The following is a 27,347-nucleotide window of genomic DNA, read 5'->3' as shown; positions in this document are numbered from 1 at the left end:
TGAAAACCAACCTCCTGAAAGACAGGAGATGCAAGCTAAAGATCCCATGGGAAAAAGGGAAGTTCATCTGGAATCTGCTGTACTATTGGTAGCCACCCTCACCACTGGACAGCTGGATAATACAGATACAGCTAACTCCAGTGTTTTTTGATAGTGATAACTAAGTTTATCTCTAATTACAGTTGCTTTGCTTTATTTAAAATAGTACAGATAAATTATTTTGGGGGGAAAAAAAATTGTCCATCAGACAGGTAAGCTTTTTTCCATCAAAAAATCCTTCGCTAGTAGTTTGCACTACTTTTCACACTATTTTTCACTTCAGACTGAATCAGAAATCAATTATTTACAAGATTCTAAACTGAAGTTATTAAAATGTCTTTGCACTCTCAGAATTCCTCTTTCCTATCTTTCCTTCCTGAAAAGAAAATAACTATTGCAACCAAGATTTAATTGCAACAGATGGAGGGCACTGGCTAGTATAGCTTTTTTTTTTCTTTCTTATTTTTTAATTGAAGTGCTGTGGGTGGCAGGGTAAAGATTATACAATTAAATACATACATATGTAGCATGCATGTATACATACATGCATATATTCACCACTATATACCTATTTATAAATCGGAAATTCTAAGTAATTAAAAGGAAAAATACAGGCAGCTCTTGCAGGTGGAAATTGAATGTATTTACAGAAGCTTTAAGGAAAACATCTTTGTGTTAATACAGTGCTATGACTGTCAAAAAAATCCAATGAATGCGATGACTATAAATATACACACCATTCTTACAAAATTCAGGACAATGTATATCACTGCATTGTTATTCTGCTTCATTTAATACTCACAGACAGACTGTAAGAAGGTTCCAATATCACTGGCACTGACATCTTCCCTTGAAGATTCAATTTTGTTAAGTAAAAAATCTTTTCTCCCACAATCCTCTCTTTTTTCATGCGACGTACGCTGTACAGTCTAAAGCGAACTGCATAATTCCCAATCATCTCAGACTCAACGTGATTAAATTTGAATGTCTCTGTGAAGACAGGGCATGGTCCCCGCTGGATGCTGGTTTTTGCTCTCTGTTTCTTTATAGGGAGAAGAACTAGGTGTACTTGCCATGAGCTTCCACCTGTCCTGCTGTATGTAGGAATATCTGTGACAGCTGTCACTGTCACCAAAAGCTTCTGTTCCTGTGAGTCATAGTCAAAAGTCACATCCAGTGTGCCATATTTAGCTACTGGCTCAGGATCAAAAGGTTTAGGAAGCTGTGAAGATGATCCTCGGGCTGACATATCCTGAAGAAGAAGAAAAAAGCTTTTATTTATTTATTTATTGTATTATATTATTAAGCCTAGCATGGAACTGTATAGCTTTCTCTAAGTAACATGAAGCGACTATGATCTTTTTGTTCATTTCATAAACAAAGTAATTAAACACTGAAAGCCTGAAGAGATGGCTGACTAGCAGCCAAGAAAAAAAATCAAAAGATTTTACCTGGCCAATACTGCCAAAAGCCAGGAGCCAATCAGACAGAGCTTGGATTAAATTAGGCTGTATTTATGATCTCTTCTTCTCTGCCCCACATGTTAAAATGCGTACACATATGTTACAAGATATAATTACCTTACTTTGGTGTGAGTATACACACATTTTAAGTTAACATTTTGTAGTGCTTTAAGACCTGGCTGGTGATTGAGAGCACAGTGAGATGCCAGCAAAGAATACAGGAATTACAATACCTATTTGCACATGCAGCTCTTGCTGCAGTGAACAAAGATTCTATAGATGTGCCAAAAATTATCATGGCTTTATTAATGCAATTTTACCAGAACTGTGTAAAGTGAGTCCTTTCTGAACTTTCCATAAACAGCATCATTCCTAAAACTACACTGTAAACTTAATTTTAAAACTGCTTATTGTCACTTCAATTTTTGAATAAAATATTCACCCACTATGTTTTTAAAACAGCTAGTTTGATAATGATACTGAAACAATATTTAAAAGGGGTCAACATAATATTTACATAAGTTATACCAAATAGGTAAAATAAACATATTCCCTGTGTGTTTTCATACTATCAAAGATATGCTTGCTTATATAAGTAGATACTACAATATAGCCTTTCCAATCTAAAAACGTTATGTTCTTATTTTAAACTGGATGCTACATAGCTATGGGAATTCCTTCCTCTGACAACTTCATTCTACAAGTTGAGAGGTTATAAAAATACGCTGACAATATTCTCCATTCTTATTGTATACACTTACACTATTGCCTGGTGTGACATGTAATGGGAAGAACCAGGGTTAGATCTCCTGTACTTTGTTATGGTTTGAGGATCATATGTACACACTACGCCTTTTTCAGCAATGAAATTGGTGCTGACTGTGGGCCTAGCTGAGGGCCAGACACATGCTAGGTACTGGAGGACCTTGCATTCATACAGCAGGTGGGCCTTCCAGATGTTGCACCAACACCTCAGAATGCACCAACTTACCACGGGGTTTACTAAGACAGAAACAGCTGTTGGCACATCAGGACTGCTCCCTAATATGTACTTCGAAACTTCAGTTAAAGACAAAAGACAAACTGTACCAAAAAAAGACTCTTCTGCACATTGTGTCAGTAGAACAGGCTTACCCATTACATACCAGTGCAGTAATTGGTTGTTAAAGATATCAAGGAAATGTCAATAAAAGATGAATTCTTTGTAGTAATACTAAATAGATATCATTATAGTTTGTAATGGAAAAAGGGAAAATTAAGTGGACCAAATCTCTATTATACTATTAACAATAATAAAAAAAACTTTATAATTTTTTTCCCCCACCATTAAAGATATATTATGAGATGTTCAACTTGTAAAGTGTTAACAGATTCATAGGAAAAATATGTGGAAGAAAAACAAAAAATAATTCACTCTTATTGGGAAGTTGTCTGAAAATTAAAACTTAACAATAAAGAACAATCTGAAATCCCATTGTAATATTTTCTCAATTTTTTTTTTTAATGATGAGCTGTAATATGTGTGTTCATATTTCTGTACACTGGTCTTTAGAAAAAAGCTCTTAAAAGGTTGCATTGCACGATACTTCAGAATATTCAACTATGTTCCTTTACCTCTGGACTAAGGACAGCTGTGCTATCACTTGGTACATCCTCTTCATATCCTTTGTTATGAAAACTTTCTATTTCGTGTCCTGTGCTTCCCTCACTCGGACACTTATATGAACATCTTGGACTGTTGCTACACTGGGAAAATTCACATTTACTGTCTCCAACTTCAGAAGGCGTACATGAAAGATGAGGAGAACCACTATCATCCTGGTATGGAGGTGGCTGCAGTTCATCTAGTGGAGGTGTCCTTCTCATCCTCTGAATGCAGTTAGCTGAGAATAATGAAAATTCTTTACTTACTTTCTGATTATTTACTGTTTAAAGTTCTGTAGAAAACAGTAAGTCCAATTCTGGACAGCATATTTAAAATTGTTCTTAACAAATACTACCAAAAAATATTCATTCAAAATGGAAACAAATGATCTCTCAGATGAAAGATGTGGAGAAAGGCAAAGGATTAAATATATAGTCAAAATGAACTGTGTAAACTATATATAAATAAATATAGCACAAATATGACATGACAATAAGTCTAGGTTTGAATTCTGGTAATGCTTACCTTGCAAAAACCTTTGGGTATCTTGAGTCACATTCTGCACAGGTGGAATGTAGACCAATTAAGGAAACAAAATACACTCCCTAAAGCCATGATATCAAACTTCTGATTACCTCACATGTAGTTGCTCAGTCAGGGAGATAGTAAATTAAACTCTGAGGACAAATAAGTAGTAATAAATGCTGACACAAGCCTTTTCACACAAGTGAACTCTGCTCACCTGTGAATTTAACAAAAGAAGCAGTATCTCAGACAGATTCCTTTCTACTTATTTAGAATGGCTACAGGTTACACACCCAGTGTCTAAGAACATAGACACTGGGTCCAGCCACCAAAAATAGCAGAAAAAGTACCACAAGCAATCGGGTGCCTGGGGGTGAATGCTTGATGCTTAACATCTTTGTTTCATACAGACAGATGAAACTAGATAGATGATAGATGGAACTGTGGTTATACATGTCCTCAGAAAATAAACCCAGGATGCATGGCTATGAATACAGAAAGTTAATTCCAAACAATTACATTTCAGTTTTGGTCTCATGTTTTACACCATGCAGTGTTACAGAGTTGGGAAAAGACAGTAAGGTATGCTGTAGCTGAAATGAAAGTAGTTCTAAGGACATGTAAAACCTGTTTCACATATCATTTCTGTCAGCTATAGAGGTTTTAATGAAGGTTTCAATGCCCCTCACATATAAGAATAACTTAAACACAAAAATTTCAGACATACCACTTTCACACAAAGGAAAAATCTATCAAAAAAAAAGGAAGTTAACAAAATATGAGCATTAGTATGACACAAGTTTTGATTTCAGATCCTGCTAAGAAAGAAAATTATTTTCCTTCCTACATGACAGAGGTGGTATATTTTAGTTTCACCATCAATTTTTTGCGTAAGGGATTGACCTGCCTATGTCCTAAATTCTCACCAAGTATATAAACCTTTTAATTACTTCAGAGGCCATAACCAGTTTTTCAATGTATCACTTGAACAAACAAACTATGCCTAAGAGTTACCCTTTATGGAACAAAGTTGAAAACAGTAATGCGGCACTCTCGGGCAACAAGAAGTCTCACCATTCCTGGGAAGCAAACCCAGACACATTGGCTAGACGACAGCCACAGTCCATTGCGATTGCCAAAGTTGGGCAATGGAGGGACAGAACAGCACAGCTCATTATGGAGCATATCTACAGCACCAATATTTACAGGCCTCAAAGTTCATCTCTTTTGGGGAATGCAGGGCTCTTCTCTATACCACGGGGCTCCTAATGGAACTTCTCTGAGTTTTAGCTAAAACAAAAGAGTGATTACAACAATGCAAAATGCTCCTAGCAAATGATCCTGGAGTCAGGAATCCTCTCTCCTCTGATAAACCCACCAGAGGCAGCCTACATTCAGAGTGATCCCAAGTAAAGTTCCTTTGCTATTAGCTAGCCTAGCGCCACTAACTCCCGAAATGCCCGTCCCACACAGCTGGAAAGGAAAAAAAGAGCAGGCAGGAAATCCTACACTCCACCTGCAGCCATTGGTCCTGCAGATGTACATAGAGCCTTACACGTGAAACCGAGTTCTCAGGTAGGACAGTCAGAACCTTGAAATCACCATGCAGGAACAATGGGAAAGATCTGAACTGCAGAAAACTGAGAGATGTGGGAAAGCACTTTTTTTTGGACATCAGATAACTCATGCCTGTGAAACTAGATAGGCACCATTTTAGATTCTAAACTGAGATTTTAATCATAATAAAATAATAAATATCCTTTGACTTTCTATACGATCAAAACAGGACTACCTTTTCACTACTTAAATAATTAACTATGCATTTAACTTAGAGCAACAAAATTTCTGTTCATAGTTGCTCAAAGGCAGTAACATCCTTAAAGATACAGTAAATATCATGCAACTATGACTAAATGTCATTCTTTTTTACTTGTAGTCTGCAAAGCCTTTTTAACCCCCAGCTTTTTCACAATCTAAAGAAACAAAAATGTGTCTGGGTAACTAACAACACCATTATTGTCTTACATTAGTAAATAAAAGGCTCTATGACTCACTTTTTTTCCACTTTGATGAACTCCATTATATTTCCCTATGGGAAAACTGCACAGGCTGCATGACAGAAAACGTACTTTTAATGTAGGTGGGGAAGAAGTGAAGAAAAGAAAATTCTTATTAACCAGCTGTGATTTAAAAATCTCAGAAAAGCAGAACACTGGGGCAGGTTTTACCCACTTATTTTTGAAAGTTTAGTTACCAAACAGAAATAATGTGTAAATGCTTAAAACAAATAACCCATATCAGGTTTAAAAGTCTAAGGACATCTTTATCAACAGGCATATACTGTTTTTGAAGAAAGGGTTTCTCTAAATAAAAAGACATTTTTAAATGACCTTTTTAAGTGAACAAATCTCATCTTAAATTAATTTCCCCTTCCCCACAGTAAATGACTTGCTAAAATGATGATTTCATGTTACAGTTCTCTGAAAATACTGTGATGTAATTTGAACTACATGATTACATAATTATTGATGATATCAAAAATAAACAGTATTACATACAGAAGTGAATACAAGAACACTGAATAATGTCTCATACTAGGTATTTTCCTTAAAAATTACATAGAAGTAGTAACTAAAATAATCAATCAATCAATCAACACTTTGCATATGTATCAAAGTTTAAAATAAGAAAACAGTGTTAATGCATGCTGGCCTACCCCTGGTTACATTAAAGAAAAATGTTTGGATCTGAAAAAAAAGGATGTTCCGAAATGTCTATTTACATATGGGATCTATAAATACACCTTGTACCTTTAAAGTGTAAACTTATATGCAGTTACATTTGTGCGTACTTGTATACTGTGACACAAAGAATGCCTTTCAAAGACCTCTGAATGTGGCTAATAAGATTTGCTGAAGAGTTATTCTTAAGCAAATGGTTACACTGATAATCCAAAATTAATTGGAGCATCCTTTCTATGCAAGTTTACCATGAATTTTTCTGCTCTTAAACAACATATAAAATAAATTTTACCAATTCCCCCAGTAAACTTCAGCATATTAAGTTATCATAACATTTTGGACCAGTCAGTGTGAAAAACAAACCAACATATATGCCAAATCCTGAAGACATGATTAATCACAGAGAAACCAAACATTGTATAGCCTGAGGTTCCTCCTATACAGGAAATTCAAGAACAGGGAGGAAAGAACAAAAAGGAAAAAATAAATTTACAGATAAAGATCCAACATCCAGTTTTCCACCCAAAATAAGTGGATATTGTCATAACGTGAATGAAACAAAGTTGTTTAGTAACAAATATTGAGTAAACTCTAACTTGAGAATATAGTGTATTGCTCTCGATAAACAGATTTGCATAATCAATCTTAGGTGTTAACAGCTTTAATTAAAAATTTCTTCCTTTAGTGGGCTGGAAAAATACTCAATTTTAACAGTATAATACTAGCTCAACAGCTGAAGAAAGCAGACATTACAAGCAAAATACCTGACAAAGTCAGATTAGCATTTTGCTGGTACGCTCAGAAATTAGAGCACATAAACTGTCATTAGCACATTTAAGTCAGAAGTAAATAAATGCTTTCTTTTTAGTACTGTTTGTCAAACAACCAAGGTTAATCTGTTTTCCTAAATCTCTTTACGTGGGATTGATTGAAAGCCGAGGGGACATGATGCATATCTTGCCATCAGCCTCAAGAGACTGTCAATAAATCTGACTCAGCAATTACATTTGTGATTAAGACTAGAGTATTCCTAGAACACACAATTTATAACTATGAGAAAATACATGGACTTTTTCAAAGTCATTTTTTCATGTGGAATTCCAATTTAAAGATATATGAACTTTCTATATGAAATGTTTTTCTTTTAGGTTTTCAGTTACTGTTTGATCTTTCTGCTCCCAACGTTCTTCATTTCTTCTCTCTGCCCTGGTCCCTTGTGGACCACACTAGGCTGTACAACATTTTACCATGAAGCTGGCAATGTTCCTTTCCACGTTTACAATGTTTAGACTTTGCTATCTTAATTAATTTTCCCAAAGGTTGTCAGAAACAGCATCAGAAACCAAGCTTTCTTTAGCCTGTATTTCCTAATTCCATGAATGTCCATCCCAAGATAAAGAAATTATCCCCATGGTTGTAATTCCCATGTCTCATAAGCAATAATTAACTACACTTTTGCAACTTTTAGTTTCTCATATATATTACTTTTTAAATATTCATGCTTTTGTGGGAGGCAGCATTAACAGAAAACCTATTTGGGAATCTGGTTTCCAGTTACTTCAAAACAAATAATCACTATATAAATTAATAATTTTGCAAGTTATATTTTGTAATTACCATGAATATCTTCATACTCAAACAGTATCTTTTCCTCCTATGTCTCCACATACACCATATTTCAAAAGTTTTTTTTAATCTAACATAAATTTCAAGTTTTCAAGCCTTCAAGGGGTTCTATGTAAATGTTAAGACAATTTAAATAAAACATAAAATGAAATACTTGTTTAAAAATTAAAGAAACCTTTCTTATTCTGAATGATTAAATACCCTTAGAGATTTCTGATATGCAGCACAGACAGTCCAAATGGAATTTTCATGTTTGAACTTTTCTACCATCTAAAATATTACGTTGACTGAATTACCCCACATTACGAGGAGTATAAAATATAAACATTAAATATTGAATGAAACCTCAGGGCTCTCCTTCCCTTAAAATGAAAATCTTACATGTATATTTGTGAGGGAAAAAAACCTTACTATTTCACAATAAAACAAATTATCTCAGCATTACGCTATTTCTGTTCCAAAAGAGTTATGGCATAAGTCTTGCTTAATGAAATAAGGGGAATATAGGATTGGTTCTGAGTGATTATGGGCAAGTGAAAAAATTCTTATCAGCTCTCTTCTTCCATTTGCCATATTTTAGACTTTTATTCATAGTAAAACTACTGTCTACATTAAGCAATTCACCTTTAAACAAGAAAGCAATCACACACAATTTTTTGGAAAAATAATCCTTTGCTTCCTAATATTTAGAAAATTTACATATACTACAAGCTTGATCCCAGACACATGGAAATTAAAACAGTGTTTAAGGACTTAAAAGTTCTTAAGATACTTTCAATTTTCTTCCTCAAGAAAGGTCTAAGACCTATTGACGCTACTGATACTTGCATAGTAAATTTATTATTATAATTTGCCTGTTTACATCATGAGCCTGCAGAACTACCAGCTTGGTTTTGGTTGCTGGAAAAAAAAAAAAAAAAAAAGCACTTTTTTGCATTTTCTAGACCACTTCTGATTTGTAAGACCTTTCTTCTTGTCTAGTGACAAGAAGAAATATTCATTCTGTTATAAAGAATATGGAACACTGCTACACTGCTGAAAAACTCCAAGCTTTCTCTTTCCAAAATTAGCCTAAATTAGAACATTTAAACTACAAATGCATTATTAAAACATTATAGTGAACTAACTGTCAAAGACATTCTTTTGTTTCCTTCCCAAATATTTTGGTCGTCTTTCAATGAAAATTATATATTAGCATCTCTTGAATTCATTTCCTTACAATTTAAGTATCATTCTCAGATTACTTATACAGTATTTTTATTAATTTGACTAGAAAATAGTTCAACCTAGTTCTTTTTGAACAGCTGTCCAAAATATATCTAAATACCGTATAAAACTATTGGTTAAAAATGTGACTTTTATTGATGCAAATATCAACAAAACTTCTCTCTGGAAGATTTTTTTGGGGATCTTTTAAAAGGAGGTTTTAAAAACTCCACTTTTGTGAGCTTAGGTCCAACTCTGCAAAACTTTTTTGAAGCAGAGACCTTTAAGAAGTGAAATTATAAAATTGTTTGCCTTTACTTCCACAATTATATTTCCTTAGGTAAAATATTTGTAACATGTTCATTCAGCATCCTAAAAAGAAAAGCTTATTTTCTGTTCAATTCAGATGTTGGTTTCACCTTTTAGCCAACTTTTTACACGACTTTTCAGACCAAACTGTTGACTAATGTCCTAAATTAATAGCTATTACTCTGCACATTTGATCACTGTTAACTTTTTCCAAATTAGCAAAACTGATGGAAAAAAACACCACTTATTAAGTGAATAAGTGAAATAAGTGAATAAGAGAAATTAAATCATAAAACTTTCCCTTTTTTTTCCCCTCCTTTTAAAATACACTGGAAGTCTTACTTGCTGAAGGAGATTGACAACCAGCTTTGAAATCTTAAGAGTGCCTTGGTGACAAGGAAATGCCTTTCATCATCTCTGAAAATGTATCCAAATCCATCTCTCTCCAGCATTTATGGATGCATGAGAGAAAATTTCAAGTTTAACAGCTAAAAAGCTCTGAAGAATCCACCCACTGTAAACAACCTCAAGACCCTGAAAAACCCCATTTCTGACCAATCTGTGGACTGTAGCAGCTGGATGGGGACTGCAGAAAAACTTTTCTTGTCATTGCTATACTTCAGTTGTGTACATTTACCACTTTTACCAAATTACAGCTCAAGTTCCAGTCCCATTTAATACTACTACACCTCCAATACAGGAGTCATGTAGGAGGATGAGGTGCTGGAAAGGTGAAAAAGACCCCAATGAGATACAAAATCAACTCCCAGTAAAATATTGTAACACACAGCTAATATTCCTGTACTGTTCTGTCTCTCATTGTATTTGGTCTCAAGTGAGGAAAAAAGTATGATTTGTAAACAAGATTAATGTGTTTTATATATATATAATGTTCTTGAACATTTTAATATTTTTGGTTTATTTCAGGCACATTCATTTTTGATTTGACAAAAAAAAATGCAAAGTTTTCCAAATATTACAGAAAAGACCTCCAAGTTGTAAGTTATTAATTTAATGACACAAATAAGATCCACGCAGCAGTATACACTGCACTTAAATGTGTTCCTGAATCACCAAAATTCCATTTATTCATACTTTGAATTTAAATAAGATGCAAGTACTACCTTTAATGAGAACTCTTCCTGCAGCTTAAAATACTCAAACTTCAGTTTCTTAAAAAAATAACTTCACCTCAGTAGCTGTATTTTGTAACTCTTTACGAAAAATTCTGTAAAGCTCCCGTGTATTTTAGCTCTCTATTTATTGCTACCTTGATTGGTTAAAATGAAACAGGAAAGATATTTTCCATCAAGAACTGCTTCCAGAATAGAAACACAAAGCTGGCTTTAATTCCTTTGCCTTGTTTTTATTGCAATTTTATGATATAACACTCTGCTGGAGTGAGTCACTACCACAGAGCTGCACTACAATGATTCTACATGAACCTTTTCAGAAGAGCATGTGTTAAATTTTCTGTCCATCCACTTAAGATATTTATGTGATGCTGATTTAGGCATCTCATAACTGCTGATACTTACAAATATTGTGGTGAAAGAGTAGAAGTTAATGTATTTGGCATTTTACAGACAGAAAACTTAAGTACAGATTTAAACGACAGGCAATAAAGATTGTTGTGAATCTAGCTCTGAAGTACTCATAATCATACAGAAAGCTTTCAGTGAAGTGTGGAATTGAAACCAAGGCTTTGAAGTCTAGTACCCTAGCCATCTCTACTGGGTTTTATTTGTTTATTTTTACTTCAAGCCTTCTAAATTATTACTAATCTAAGAATACACCTGAATAGTTTACCACTACCAGGTAAACCTCCAAGCCACTAGCTTAAGAGAGAGAACCCCACAGAACTTTCCATTATCAGCTTTGCATTGAAAAATAAGGAAAAGAAAATTAAAAAATTACAACATTAGTGTGGGAGAAAAGGGAAGAAGAAGAAAAAGGCAAAAAGAAAAGGTATGCATGATGATTCAGAAAAAAAGTGATGGCTTGTTGGTAAATCAACAAAGGAATGAGGAGAAATAAAGGGAGAGAAATTTAGTAGATCTGTAAAGAAAATGAGAAAAAGAGCAAACAGCAGAAAAAAAAAAGAACAGAAAAGATGCAAGCAAGAACAAAAAAAAAATTACAAACACCTAAAATAACAAAGCAAAAAATGACAGAGAAAGGAAGGTGAAGGAAAGGGGAAAATAAAACAACACATGACATGCAAAAAAAGTGGTTCAGATCTGAGAAAAAAGGAATATCAACAGAGCAAAGACATAAAAGAGAAATTAGAGATACCTGATGGGTGGAAATATTTGTATTTGTAGGTGAAAATCTACACAACCTAGAGAACACAGCCAGCTACATTCCAGCAGAGGTAATAGGCTTCTCAGAATAGGCATTTTTTTATATTTATATTTCATATCATATCTTTTTTTTTTTTAAACTTATGGGGAAGAGACAGTAGTAATTATTCAGATTTTGAGATTCAAAAGGACCTCAATTTCTCCTGTCTGTTCAGGCACTTTTTTCCCTTCTTTTTTTGACATTGGCTCAGTGACATCCTTTAGTAAAAATGGACGGTATTTCCTACAGTACATTAGAATATTCCTGTAAAACCAGTTCTAGAAAACTCAGTTGTTTGTTTATTTATTTATTTTAAAACAGATCCTATAGCTTTACCAAATAATAAACTGCTAGAAGCTATGTGCCAGAAAAATTAAGGACCATCTTAGTTTGCAAGAGACCCTAATAGTTTAACAACAGCAGAGAATTGTCTATATATGCTCATGAACTGTATATATGCTCACGCCTGTAGAAAGTATGCTTAGAAATAATGGCACAAATACCACTTCTGTGCACAACCGTCCAGAAAAATAAAGGAGAAATAGACATTATTAAGTCAGAGAACATGAGTATGCTTTCAAACTAAGGTATCTTTCCTTCACACATCCAGTAAAAGGACTAAGAATGCACAAAAAAAAAAGACATGGATTAAGCAGCAGGGAGCACATGAGTCTGCTCCATTCACTCCAGCAAAGCCTCAAACTAGTTTCTCAGGGTATACAGAAACATGACTACTGAAAACTGAGTTTTTACACTTCTTTGCGGTGATTCTGAGACCTCCCACTGTCACAGACAAGTTGCTTTACTAGGCTCGTATATACGATGCAGCTGTTGCTATGTTTCCATAGTCATATAATTCACAAAACAGGTAAATTGCTGAATTCTGACAGCACTAGATGAATATATGCCTGGCTGGTGAAGATATTTTCATTCAGCCATACCATGAAGTCACAAAATCTTTGGGTGAGCTTGTGAGAGTCAGAGAACAGTGGCCAAGCTGCATATTGCATACAGAGGGCTCATAAGGTCTCATCAAACAGTAGGAGACAAATTGTTCTTCCCCGTCATCCACCCAAAGAAACAATAATGCTAAACAAACAAGGATCAGAGTGCAGCATATTATTCTCAAACCTTTTAATTTCCCAAAACACTGAAAAACTGAAAAAAAAAAACTGAAAAAAAAACTGAAAAATTGTGTTGTTGTGAGCACAGTTCTATACTTAAAATATTAAGCTTATTACGGGCTGTGACACTGAGTAAAAACATGCATATCCAACAAAATTTTTTCTCATAAAACTTTCTTATATTACTTAAAAGAATAAAGTAAAATGTATATACCTAACCCGAAACTGCTGTTTGAAGCTGCTTGTTAAATAAGAGACTTAAAGGTGATACACAGCAGTTAATTAGCAATCAAAGTCTGACAGCTACAGCTGCAAAATGTTTGTATGATAATTTCAAAATTGAAAATTATTTATTTCACTCTACACGAAATTAGTGTACACTCATTAGAAAGCGAGTGATTATCTTGAAAAGTATTACTGGAAGATTTCAGTAGATTTGCTACAGCATCAGAAAGCATACAACATATTTCTCCAGACCTATTACCATCATACCCGTTCTCATGATTTGGTGTAAACATGGTCTTTAGATCTTGACATCACAACTGAAAACATACTCAACAGAATGATGTTTAACAGAGTTCATAACCAGAACACCTTTTTTTTTTCCCCCCTTTCTTTTCCTTTTTTAAATCTCAGCACTCATAGTTTGAACTACTTTACTAAACTATATATAAAGCCGGTATATGCAACTGATGTACATACACAATGCAACAAAGAAAATTCTCATTAAATGTAAGGAAAAAAAAAAAACACTTTGGAATGAGATCGTTTATAGACCGGATGAGTTTACCCACAGACTCTGTGTTATCCACTGCCTGGAAATCTTTAAAAGGTCTACCAGCTAAGACCCAGAGCAGCCTGTTCTAACTTTGAAGTTAGCTCTCTTCCAGATCAGACCAGATAACTTCCACAGGTTCTTTTCAACCTGTGATTTATTGATTCTACAATATATATTGGAAAAACATGATCCCCATCCCTGATTATCTAGCACGGGACTATCTCAAATATAGACATCTCAAATTCTATAAAGCCACTTCTATAATACAGTAATTTAATAATTTATAGTGACATATAGCTCCTTATAGCGCTATATATATATATAAAAATATAAGATATACTAATTACACTGCTGTATTCTGATTTAAATACAAATACCTTATCAGCATAACCTTTCATCATATAAAAAAATAAAACTACAGAAAGCAAAACGGGAAGTGAAAGAGATTTAGAATACTTTACTATCTGGTGCTGTTATACTGCAGTACACCTTGCAGCTGAGGAGCCTTAGACAATTCAGCATCACTGACATTTTTACCTTGATAAAATGAACATGTCAACATACTGGTTTTAGGTAAAAACCAACCAACCAACATTTAAATTCTGCAAGTAATATAAAACTGTTGTTAAACACATACTTGTAAATACAAATATATACATACACACATACCCCAAGGCCACATATAAGAAACAAGAAAAATTCAAGGTTTATGAAATATTAAATATAATTAAGATTACACTGAGGAAGTAATATCCATAACAAAATGCCAATGTCAGAAAGCAAATATTGACCTTTATAATTTATCAAGTGAAAAAGCCTCAATTTGCTCACTATTCAAACTTTAACAATAAGTATGATAGCTTAGATGGCAGAAAGAGGAAAAAAACCAGTATTTGCTATCACTTTGCATTAACATTTTGACCAGTCAACAATTCGGTAGTGATGAAATATGCAGTTTGATTCAAAGTAAGACAAGGCTATTTAAATAACTCAAAATAAGAAATTGGTATTGAAACATTAGAATTTTGATAAGCGATCACAGCTGCACTAGAATTAGTTTCTATAGCAACAGAGGAAATAATGTGGAGAATTGCACTGCAATACAAGATGGATTCCTTACAAACACTGCTGTTCAGATAGAAAACTTTAAAATTATTCAATGTATTAAAATATTTCTATTAAAATGGTTATTCAAATATCCTATACCTTGTACCCCGTACATCGTTCTATTTTGGTGCTCCACAATTCAATTCTACTGCATCTATTCAAGTTTTACATTACATTTTCACACTTTTCCCCCAGTGCTTACCTCCCTATTTTAAAACTAAAGTGACTTATTCTGGAATATACTGGAACTTCAATCTCAAACTAATCTGCATTTTCAATATTTATCTTTTATTACTCCCACATAGAAGCACTTGTGTTTATTTTTCCAGCAGTGCACTTGTAAAATATTACAGAATCCTTTTGCTTTGCATGTGCTATTTATAAGAAGCTGCATCACTGCCATGTGAATGAACATCACTATGGAACTTCTAAAACTTGTGGTCATAGGAGACCTACACGAGCTTTTTATCAGTGTGCACTCTCATGTCCTAAGCATGATTAAGAAACCATAGCAAATCCATTGGTATTCATGGTCTGAATGCCCATAAGATGGTAAGATAAAAGCCTTTCAGTTGAGCACATCTTTAGATTCCACATGTTGCCCATTTCTAGCACTAAGAACTATTGTTCCATTGCATCATCTCTGATTCTAGCTATTTTTGGCAACTAATTAAAAGCATATGCATGAACCTTTTATGTATTTTGCCCTTATAATGAGACCTATTACTCTGGCTTATTCGATCCCTTTGAGTTCCAAAGTATCTTTCGAGTTACCATGGATACAAGTGATACGCTTTCTCCCACAACTGCTTTGTGTGCCTTATCAAACACCAGAAAACTGACACAGTAGGAATCTGAGCCATCTATACAGGATGAATACCAAACCTCTTGGAAGTATCCCCCCCCCCCCCCCCCCCCCCCCCCAAAGAATTGAGGTATACCATAAACAGCACTTGTAACGAAAGAAACAAGCAGGTTCTTTTCTATCACAAGGAAAGCAAAATGAAAAGATGCAGACATCAAACAATTTAGTCTGATCAATTCTGAAACAGCAATAAAATGAAAACAGAAGTACACAGAATACTTCTGAGTTTGCTTTCTTGAGTTGACAGAGTTTAAGTGTTTCTAGATCAACAGATCCACTGAAGATGTAAAACGTAGCAAATCTCAGCAAGCATTTCATAAAAGAGTTGCAGAAACATTGTATTCAACTCCGAGATTATGCACAAACTTGAGTAAATAAAACTCCCTTAAATAGAAATTGTTAGGCCTCTTTAAACCAATTTATTATGGGCATTTTCAAATGTAAATTGCATTCCAACAAGCTGTGAATAATTTGTACTAATCAGCGAAGAAGAGGGCAGTTAGTAAACTGATTTTCCCATTTTATTTCCCTACTCTGACCTGTTCTTAAAAACAAAAGATCCTCTCCACTCAGACAGCAAAATTAACAATGGATTCAAAACCAAAGTGCTGACACTAACATAATCTGAATGAATATATGAGAAATAAAAGGGAATATCCAGAAGGGAAAAATATCGTAATATGAAATCAATATAAACACATTCAGAACCATCACTCAGCTCTGACTCCGTTTATGGTAAGACAATGGCTACATGTAAGTGCCAAAAAGGCAGATGAGTATTTGAGAGCCATAGAAGGGATAAGCACAATGCTCCTCTTGTCCTTTTTTTCTCAGTTATCTAAACTTCTCTAAGTATTAGAGCAAAATACTCCACAAAAACTTACCTGACTTGTTCATATCCATAAGCTCAGCCTTGCTTTAAAATCCACAGATTTCAAAGCATAGTATCTGAGCTAGAGACACTGAAGTATAAAAGACACAGACACTCGTTTCTACTAGCATTATGAATTAACTGTATCATTCTGATACATTTGTTTTCCACAAACAGATATATACTTAAGACATATTGCACATTTTCATTTTTTTTTAACAGTATCACTGTACGTTATCCTCATGTTTGGCTGGACGTCATAAGATTCATTTCTTTTAACTTTTAAATTTGACTTTGAACTTTCTCAGGTCATGTTACTTCCATTTGGGGATGAAAAACATTTCCACAATGCTTTTACTGTGAACACAACCATAATTAAGCCTCACTTTTTTTTTTTTTCCCCGAAAAAAATATTTTAAAAATAATTTAGAGCTAGTGTACAATGAAAAGGAACTTAAAGTTGACTGCTACTTTGGCATTGATGACAAGTCATCTGTATTATCAAAATATTATTAAATCGTTAGTTTAATGTTGGAACCTCTTCTAAAAACAAAACAAAAAAGCTTCTGGAACAGCAGTGGTATTTGCACAATGGCTCTGTTCTCCTGCCATCGCACTCACCTCTACTCCTGCTTATCATTTTGTCTGTTTATAATACTCTCCTGGGTTATATGCATTGTGCACAAAATCACAAAAAAGATCATCCGTTCCTCCTCAGGCAAATATAGTGCAAACTGCTACTTTTCTTTTAAGAAATAACGAGACTAACACAGTTACCATCCTTCGTAAAAAAAGGTTAAGCTCTTCCTTAAGTGAACCTCAAAGATTTCAAGAAGTAGCCACTGCTGTTTCCTGCATCTTTGAGGCCATGAGATTGCCCTTAACACTAAGGACAACTGAAGTTTTTATTAGCAAAGATGTTGTTCTTTTAAAGCCTTTTTTTTTTTTTTTTTTTTCTGGTCAACAGGTAGGAAACAGCACCAGATAAAAGCAGATGATTCAGAGCAGTGTCTCTCATTGCCAGGGAAAGGAATTTTGCTCTGATAACAGCCATCATGAAACACGATGATAAGTTTCTCTGATGGACAGCGTTAGACATTAGTCCCTTAACAGCTGAGTTATTTCTCCATTTCTCAGAAAATGACCACCAACTCAAACTGTCTTTTCAAACTTCACCAGATCTACTCAAGAGTCACCTACCTATTGACTGAATTTTGTGTGGACCAACAACACGTGATTCTAAATGTGACAGGAAGAGATCTCAGGGCAGAACAATCAACTTCATCTTCAAGAAGAGCTTTTCAGCAACACATTTACTTGACAATTTTCATGTGATTATTTCTATACTAGGAAGTAAGCAAATAAGCACTCTAAAGTTTGTGGAAAATACATCATTATTCTCTCTCATTATTCTCATTATGATCTAAAAATGGTTCCATTCTGGCATTACATGCAGAATTTAACATAACCATGTATGAAGTATTTCAAGCAAAATAATTTTGAAAATGTAGTTGTAAATTAATATAAAAAAATAGACTAGTTTTGTTTTGTATCCATCACTTTAAAATAAGTACAACATATTTGTAGATTTTTTTTATTTCTACTCAGATTGCCACAGATGCCACATTTACAACACAAATACAATACAAACACTTCAAAGTATAATAGATGTTAATAAAATATAACTTAGATGGCACTGTATTTTTCATTTCAGAGTTGTCTTTTGTTCTATTAAAACTCACAGGAACCTTGAAAAAAATCTGAAATATACTAGCTGTTTGAAAATTCATTAAAATAGTGTTTTTAGTGCTGAGGATTTCAAAATAAAGTTACAGAAGTCACTGCACGTACTACCAAACTACAGATTGCTGAAATACAAGGAAAACCAAGTAGATATAACAAAAACAGGAACTACAAAATACTGGAAGCCACACGAGTTTGAGCAAATTCAAGTAAAAGATTCCCTGAATATAAGAAGAAATGAGTCTAATTACTAGCATTAATCTTGAGCAATTTAAACAAGAACAGAGGCTGTCCCTCTTTTTTTGCCCAAAGATGTACGGTTAGCCCTGACCTTTCGGTTATCATCATGTTTTCTGGTACAAACATCAGCTCTTTGCAGTAAACAACAGCAACCATGTCACCTGTTCGAGTCACATATGTAAGCGATATTTGCCTGGGCTGAGCATTTTCAAAGGAAAGAAAACCACACCTGAAGTCATCTTCTGGAAGAGACGAACATTTTGTAGTTTTATTCTCCAAGATTTGGATTTTCCAAATACACATGCTCTTATCAGCTCTATTTTTAACCTGCCGCTCATATAGGATACTTAAAATTCTGAACATGTTTACATTATCCACCCAGCAGGCTAATGGAACTGCATACCAGACAGTCATGCATAATTCAAATCAATATCCTCAGGCTTGCAACTCTAAGTCAAAGCTGCTTTTAAATAAGCTGGGTGTGACTTTAACATGAATAAAATGTATCTAATTTTTAACCTTTATCTGACAAATTGATATATTTGCAGAGGGATGTCATAAATCCACTTTAAAAATTGAAACAAGTAGAAAATCAGGATAACACCTTTTAAGAAACATTTTTAAGGACAAAATTTAGAACTTTCAATAAGACAGCACGAAGGTTAAAAACAAAGAGGAGGGTAATTATTATATATATTTCTTTAAAAAAATGTACAAATGTATATGTAAAAACAAATGGTAGCAGAATACTAAATGGCACAGAAGGTGAACACAGCAGGATTTCCTATTTACAAATTTACAGATCAAGCTTTAATTGAATTGGGCATAGGCGATTCCACACTGGAAATCCTATACCCAGCTAAGCATGTCTGCTAGTTTCTCTCTAAGGACCAGAATCAGAATTTCAGTAATAAAATAATTTTGCCTTCGAGTATTCCCATGTGTTTCCATGAGACCGTGATTCATACCATCACAGCGGATAACCTTCAAACACGCTGAAATGACCAGAAGCATGGCTGTTATACTGGCTAAGGATCTATTTCCAGGTTACTCCCGAATAAACCAGATGAAAAGTAACTGGAGGAAAAAAAGAAGAAATGACAGGGGACACAAAACGGACAGTACAGGATGGGACTTTCACACTGCGTGATATAAAATCCTCATCCTTTTCCCCAAGGAGAATAACCCAACAAGTCCTAAAAGTTAGGGTAATTCTACATCACAAAAATGTTGTAAATAGCACTTACTTTAACAAGAGAGCTTATCTCAACAAGGGGAAAAATAAAAAAGAGGGCAGATTTTTGCCACCACATGCCATCTACTCAGATGCATTAAAGTCCCAGTAAACAATATATGCAATTAAAGTAGCTATGAAAAAAAGTCTTTCAGGGAAGTTAGAGTTAATAAAAACACCTTTAAATAAATTATATCCTAACAATAAAATACATATTACTAGACAAAAATGGTTCATCTTTTACATAGACAAAATAGTCATGGAATAATTCCAAGGGAATACTTATGATATAGTTAGAGCATACACCTATGAAATTAATACATATGTGCATAAGGAAAATGATCTACTCCGAACAGACGACAAAACAAAGAGTTCAATTACAAAATCAACATGTTCTTCTTTTGATAAGACTGGATTATTTAAAAACAAACAAACAAACAAACACACAGTCCTAATGATAACTACTCTTTAACTGAGGGGAAAAGAAACTGGTTCCCTCTATCACTAGATATTACCTTAATTTCAGGGAACAAAATGCCCATACCCAGAAGCTTAGTAAAAGAAATGCCAAATTTTCAATGTGAGCTCTCAGATTAGCAAAAGTGCAAGGTTCACTGCAGAAGTGATCTTTCTTGCTGATAGTACTACCTCTTGCGTCTATATGACCAATCATTCTACTAACGTGGAACACCTGTGTCAAATAAAATGCCACAAAGAATTATTTCAGCCACAACTATATATGTAATCTTTTCCCACTTAATGACTGATCTCAGTCCTTTCATGAATCCCAGATGCAAACAGATCAGCAACTTATTAAAATAGTAAGTTTAAAATAAAATAGAAACTTTCCTGTAATTATTAATGTATGATTTACATCACTTCAGAGACATCACATTGCTAAGGGTGACTTTCTTCAAAGCCTTCATATCACTGCAAAGGGTATTTCTTCAAAGACTTCAAAATGCTGGCAGGAGGAACCTATTTTGTGAGATTGCTTTTCTCACTTGCACACATCAGAAAAAAGTCCTTTTCCACTGGAGGGCAGTTGTTTTTCGTTGTTGTTATTGTGTTTTTGTTTGGTTGTTTGGTTGGTTTTTACCCCCTTTTAGAGTTGATCTAGGTGGAAAAGGAATTTTCATGTTGAAAATCTTATCATCATCATTGACTGATTTTTATTACTATTTTCTTCTCTCAGCAGTAGATGACATGCATGCTTTAATATCTTTTTCCAGCATCTCTACTGTTAATCACACAGTAAATCCATGATTTCAGAATTATTAAAATTAATTCTATTGAGCTATCCTTTGTGTTTCGTTTGGTTGACAAAATACTTAATGTGCACAACTTGGATGTCATCTATATGACTTTTCAACTTAAATTTCTCAGTGTAACTCTTTTCTCTTCCAAACTGTATGTAAATTCATCCCTGAATCTCCTTTGCACTTACCTCCCCTATTTACCTCAACAGCTCCATAATATTCCCCAAGAAAATTACAAGAAAAATATTGAATTACACATGTATTTCCTATCTCTATTTATGGACTCCATCCATTCTATATCTCTTGACTCTGTTTGTAAACAACATGCTTATCTGCCATTCATGTGGTTAAAGAACCATAACCACAACATGATCATATTCTAATAAGTGAATAATATTTCTTTACTATCGGGAACCTTTCAAAACACAAAGAGTAATATTTTCTTGGGAAACAAAAAGTATATAAATTCCATAAAACCGAAGAAAAAGCAGAGCAAAAGTTAATCTTTAAATAACTTTAGTCTTCGCAATGCTCAGTTCACTATATCTTTTCAGAAACAGGCATCATAATTTCAAACACTTAACAGAATTGACTGTCTTCCACTATTATAGAAGAATAATAGAGGACTGTCATAATGCACTAGGAAGCTACTTCAAAACTCTTAAAAAAAAAAACCACAATATAAGAGAAACGAAATAGAAAGCACGGCGAATGAAGTTTTCCTGGACAATTCTCTGTAGATCCTTGAATTTCAAAAGTATCATGCACTACACAAAACTGCCCCTAAAACATGGATACAGATTACTATAGCAAGCTCTATATAGCGCTTGTTACAGATATGGATTGAACTGCCACACTCCCCAAGGCTTAAAAACCACATGAAATTCTCTTGTAAGGGCATTGAAGCCAATGAAGACTCATTTTGATTTACCAATGCACAGGAGGCAGATACACAATAATCAGAGACCAGAATTTTCGTATCATTAGCATTGCAACATTGCCCTTTCGACTGTACTACATAACAATTTCAAATTATTCCTAAGATAAATATTTTCAAGAGTAGATATCCATGTAATAAAAACCAGAAGCACAAGTAAGCTAGATCAAATAAAGAAATGGTATAATAATAAAAAAACAAAACACCTTTTTGTTCCCAAAAATCTGTAAGAAGTGCATCAAGAATCATAAAAACTAATAGTATACAAGTATACTATCAGCTAAGGTACATGAGTATGAGTAGTAGAATTCCTCATAGCTGTAATGTGACTCAGTCCCCAAAACTCTGAAACATTTGGGAATTACTGCTCTGAAGATTACCCATGACTTTTTAAGTGTAGTTACATAAGACCCTTTCAAAAGTATCTTGATGAATGTACTGTTTGAAGCACTGTGTCTACCCAAAGCCACAGAGCAAAAAGAATATTTTCTTCCAACAGATACTACACAAAAGCAATTTCACAGATAATCTGATAAAGACACAGAGAAAAATGTGTGTTCATCTTTGTCCTAAATATTCTTTCCGTTATATTTATTCCTTTAAAGCACGTGGAGGAAAAAAAAAGAGGAGTGACCATTTAAGTTAACATCACAACATGACAAATTATTCAACTAAGTTTCACTCTTCTAGTCTCAATACTAGTTCAAAGTTCTTATTCCACCAAAAACATCTTCTTGGCCTGTAATTCTTTGCGTCTGAAACATACAGATAGGCCAATTTTGAGAGAACTTTATGGCTATATTTTACTTAACATGATACAACTATACTGTGGCACTCACTCCACAATTTTCCAACAGTAAGTCGTCATTCAGACTTGGCTTGAAAATAGATCTGCTTATATGTAAGGAACAATGACAGAAGCTAAACTGGAAACCATGTGATTATCAGGGGATTCACTGAGGGATCCATTCTTCCTCTCTCAGCCTGTACAGTGGCTTTCACCTTTGCTTGACAAGTCTGAGGAAGGGCTTTAACAAAATGGGGAGATTCATCTGTATACCAATTTTGAGGTGCTTGTGAAAGAGCTTTTGGTTATGTTGGGAAGATACTGACATAAAATCACTCTATACACTCAAGTTGTGCAGTGAAGACACTTTTCCCGATAAATGAAAACTAACAAGAGAGAAAGAAAAGGCAAAAAGCTGCAAAAAGAATCAGATCCAAGACATTCCAGAAGAACAGTCGCCTTCACGTGCAAAGATTGACACTGAGGAGCAAGGCAAACATATGTCCAACAGACATATCAACATAAAGTGCCGAAAGCCTAGAGAAGAATAAAAGTGGAGAAGATAAACTACAAAAATAACATCATATTCTACCTTCACAATATGGAAAAGATGGACAAAATCCAGTAGCATATGCCTGCTAGTGCAGCAGATTCTCATTTAAGAGAACTTATGTTTTCTCACTGCAGTCTTTTAGTGCTTCCATATGTTTCCAAAAAACCTTGTGAAATGTAAGACACTTGGGCCAATCTCAGAAATAGAGCCTCTGAACAAACATGTCTTCAGCCGCAGGGCTTTACCAATTGAGATGTTAGAAAAAGACTTTAAAACAGGTTGGAGACGGAACCTGTGGCCGTACCAAGCTAGTAATCATAAATAAAGCATATTTGAGTATGCTAAGTAAGTTTTCTACTTTTTCCAGTATGATGCCACTTACTCCAGAATTGGGATCAGTTTCCTTGATTTGCTTGCTAACGTCTGGAATTTTGCACAGCTGTTAAAGAGCAAGACATGCTTTAAGAACAGCATAAACTAACTACAAAAAAAACAGAATCTTTTCTCCCCCTCTTCTCCCTTTCATTTCTGATAAGAGATTCAGAGAATCCTGATTGCAAAAGCAAAGAAGAACCTACAGCTTTTGACATTTGCCTGCAAAACACTGATTTCAATACATTTACCCTAACACTTAAGCTTAAGAACCTCCACTTTCCAGAATTTAGACTGCTTCATTAAAGAAGATATATTGTATTTGCCTATGAAGCTTTCAGAGACAAAGACACAACAACTTGCCTGTATGAGGTTGAGCTTTTAAAGTTCATGAAGTAGCCACTGCTTTGGAGATGAAGAGGCTAAATTAATATACTGTAAATGTTTTGGAAATTGAAATTATTAAGAAAGTGGGGCCCATTTAAGATCACAACCAATACAGATACTTAAAAATACTTCACTTACCAAAATGCAAAAGAATAATGTCAGCTTTAAATGTAAAGTCTGTAAACAAATGCACTTTCTTATTTAGATCACCACTTCACAATAGTCTCCTGGTTAGCAGAAATATCTTACTGCGTTATTTAGGCTTTTTTTTCCTTCCTATTTTTGTTCACTTTCTGAAACTAATGTGTAATACCACAGCCTACACTAATCCTATACTACCTACTCAACATGATAATAACAGCATTTAAAAGGGCAGGGAATAAAAAATAGGATGCATGTTGCCAAAAATGAAAGGGAAGTTATATCAGGATATGTATCAAGAAAAAGGAGAAAAGGTCACTTCAAGTAAGTATCCATACTTTATTGGATAATAAGGCAAAGAACACAAAGAATATTTGAGAGAAATAAGGTTTCAGACTGAGCTGACCCTAGGAATCTGGGCCTAAGCACAAAGACTGGATTTAGTGTACATATAGTTACCAAGAAATATTGTAATTATACAGGTTTCTCTCTTTTCCATGATTAATAGTTTTGAGTCATTTGTACAATAGTCAAGCATCTTCTGAACCATTTACATTGCCATTTTGTACTATTTTACTTCTACTTCTCATCAACTTGATTTTCTAATGAAATAGATTTTCTTTTAGAGATACTCTAGAATCAAGTCTGTCTGCGAGGAGCTCACTGGGCGAAAAAAAAAAGTATTTTCAAAAGCTTGGAGCTTGCAGAAATGCTTGCATCTAAGCACTTTTTTTTTTCATTTAAAATATATATTAAAACTCATCAGAATCTAAATGCACCCAATGCACTATATAAATATATGAAGTAGGTCAGAATCTGTCCATGAGCCGGTATCTGTGAATCAAAATTTTAAAAACTAAATTTCATAGAACAAACAAAAGAGTAACTAGAACCTTCCATCGTCAAAATATACCCAAAAAAAACATAAAATATCTTGTTTTCCTCATTTAATGATTAAAAACATTATACAAAATTCTATGTCAGTTCTACATAAATATACTGAAAAGGAAGATTAATATGGCCATCTAGAGGAGAAAAGAATGTTGTGAAAACATGCCACACATTTTCAGACTTCAGAATAAGACATTTTTAGAGACAGGCCGACAGAAAATCTATGTAATTCAGTAATTGATAATAAGTGGTTTTTAAAATAATATGATCAGACATTTTGGTGATTGTGGTAAAGCAAACAATATATCACACATGTTTTTAGCAGCGCAAAGTTTACAAGATGTATTAATACAGACAAGACTATATTTTTGTCTCTTGCGGAATTTTTGTGCAATGTTAAGTGCAGACATGTCTAAACAAACAAATTTTAAAAGTGAAGATTAAAGTGTAGTGCAGACTAAATACTTATTAGGAAAACCATTTATTGACTCCTTTGAAAACACACAGCGCTCTGTCACAAGATACAACATGTGATAGAGATTAACTGCTCTAAGACAAAGTAACACAGGTTTTTCTGAAAATGAAACATCCCATTTTCATCACTCATTACTCTACCTCTGATGGAATTTTTAATGATATCATCAGAGGCTGATTTACCAGAAATGAGCAGGAGGAAAACAGAGATGAGACAAAAATGAGTTCTCTCTTCTCATCACTGCACTGCAATACTATCAATCCCTGGTCAACGTATGGATTGATTGGTGCCTTAGGCTGGAAGTGCTGCTGAAATGTTTACTTCTCAGAAGTAGAAACAATAACATACATATGAGGAAACAGAAGAATACAGACACCAAATATATTGACAATTGTTTCTCACGTTTAACAATGTACATAGGAAAACACTGCTTGCTCCCCTTCCATTACAGAGAATCAAGACACAGTTCTATCTTTTGCCTTTAAACTTCTTATAAAAATAAGTCAATATCATATAAACCAATTATTTTACAACAAGTTTCAGGGTTCCCATGGCATTAGGTCTCTTATATAAGTATGCCACAACCTTAAGGAACAGTAAAGCTTTGAAATTTTAAAAATTAAACTGAAACATCAAGAATGTTGATGCTATCCCACTTGCAACAGATGATTTTTAACCTCACCTGTTCAGTAAATCATTGCTCTGAAAACATATGAACTGTTTGGTAGTGTTGGCCAGTCTCTCTCTCTCAACTTTTGACTGCAGACTTTCATATGAGGTTTCCACCTTCTCTTTTTATCAAAGTTCTTGGTTGAGCATCTTTCCCTTTGTAATGAGCATAATATAATGAGGCATACTCTGGGTGCTTCTCTGGTCAAACACATTTTTTACATTGTGCAAAGATTCTTGTTCAATATGAAGAACAACAAAAAATTACTAACACTAACTACTCTAGTGTGCCACCTTCAGGACACAAAAAAGTGTAAAATACTAGGCTATTTTGTTGCCATGTCCAATTCCATAAAAAATATTTTTAATACAATTGAATATACTTGTTTGAGATCAATTGATTAAAAAAATAGTTAAAATCAGTCTAACTTGCAAGCATTTGAAAGCTACTTTGCATGACTTTTTGCAAGCATGGAATGATTGCAGGTTATCAAATAAACAACCATGCTGATTCTCCACTTGTAAAATGCTGGAATGCTCTCACAAGCAGCAGCAAAAGCAGAACACTGACAGCACTAAAGCTTTTTGCAAGTAGAAGTATGTGGTTAAAAACGTACAGTTTTCTAAGTTAGAATGTTTTGATAGCTTTTGCTTTTTTTCCCCTCCCAAACTCTGAGTGTTCTTTCATTATAATAAATTCAATTTACATACTAATTTTAGAGCATGTGTGTGTGTGTGCATATATAAAAACGAGTTTTACATCCAGCCAGCTTCCTGAATGGAAGAAGTGTTGAGAAAGGATAGCAGCTGGTGACAGCTATCTTTAGCAAGAGAATTAAGGAAAAAAAAAAAAAAGGAGGGGGGGACACAAGCATTACTTTCCTGCTGCAATGCTTAGACTTGCCAACAGGGTTCTTTTGTCTTGCATTTTAACCATGATAAAGATTTCAATACTGAAGTTCTCAATCCTCAGAAGAGCATTAAAGTCAGCTAGTATGAATTTTGACTATGTGATAG

At 34.1% G+C, this 27,347-nt stretch overlaps 1 protein-coding gene across 7 annotated transcripts in view; it reads right to left on the bottom strand.

Annotated features, from left to right (window-relative positions):
* Positions 1-27,347, bottom strand: part of SYT14 (synaptotagmin 14) — an 88,465-nt gene that overhangs the window by 26,958 nt on the left and 34,160 nt on the right. For all 7 annotated transcript variants that reach the window (XM_083829410.1, XM_083829413.1, XM_083829411.1 and 4 more), the window contains 2 exons: positions 3,117-3,385; positions 842-1,291 (listed from right to left, as the gene is read on the bottom strand). In XM_083829410.1, the coding sequence (XP_083685536.1) occupies positions 842-1,291; positions 3,117-3,385 (719 nt within the window). The remainder of the gene's footprint in view (positions 1-841; positions 1,292-3,116; positions 3,386-27,347) is intronic.

The sequence above is a fragment of the Anser anser genome, assembly GCF_964211835.1.
Source record: "Anser anser genome assembly, chromosome: 3".
Lineage (NCBI taxonomy): Eukaryota > Metazoa > Chordata > Aves > Anseriformes > Anatidae > Anser > Anser anser.
This window is presented reverse-complemented; position numbering and strand designations above follow the sequence as displayed.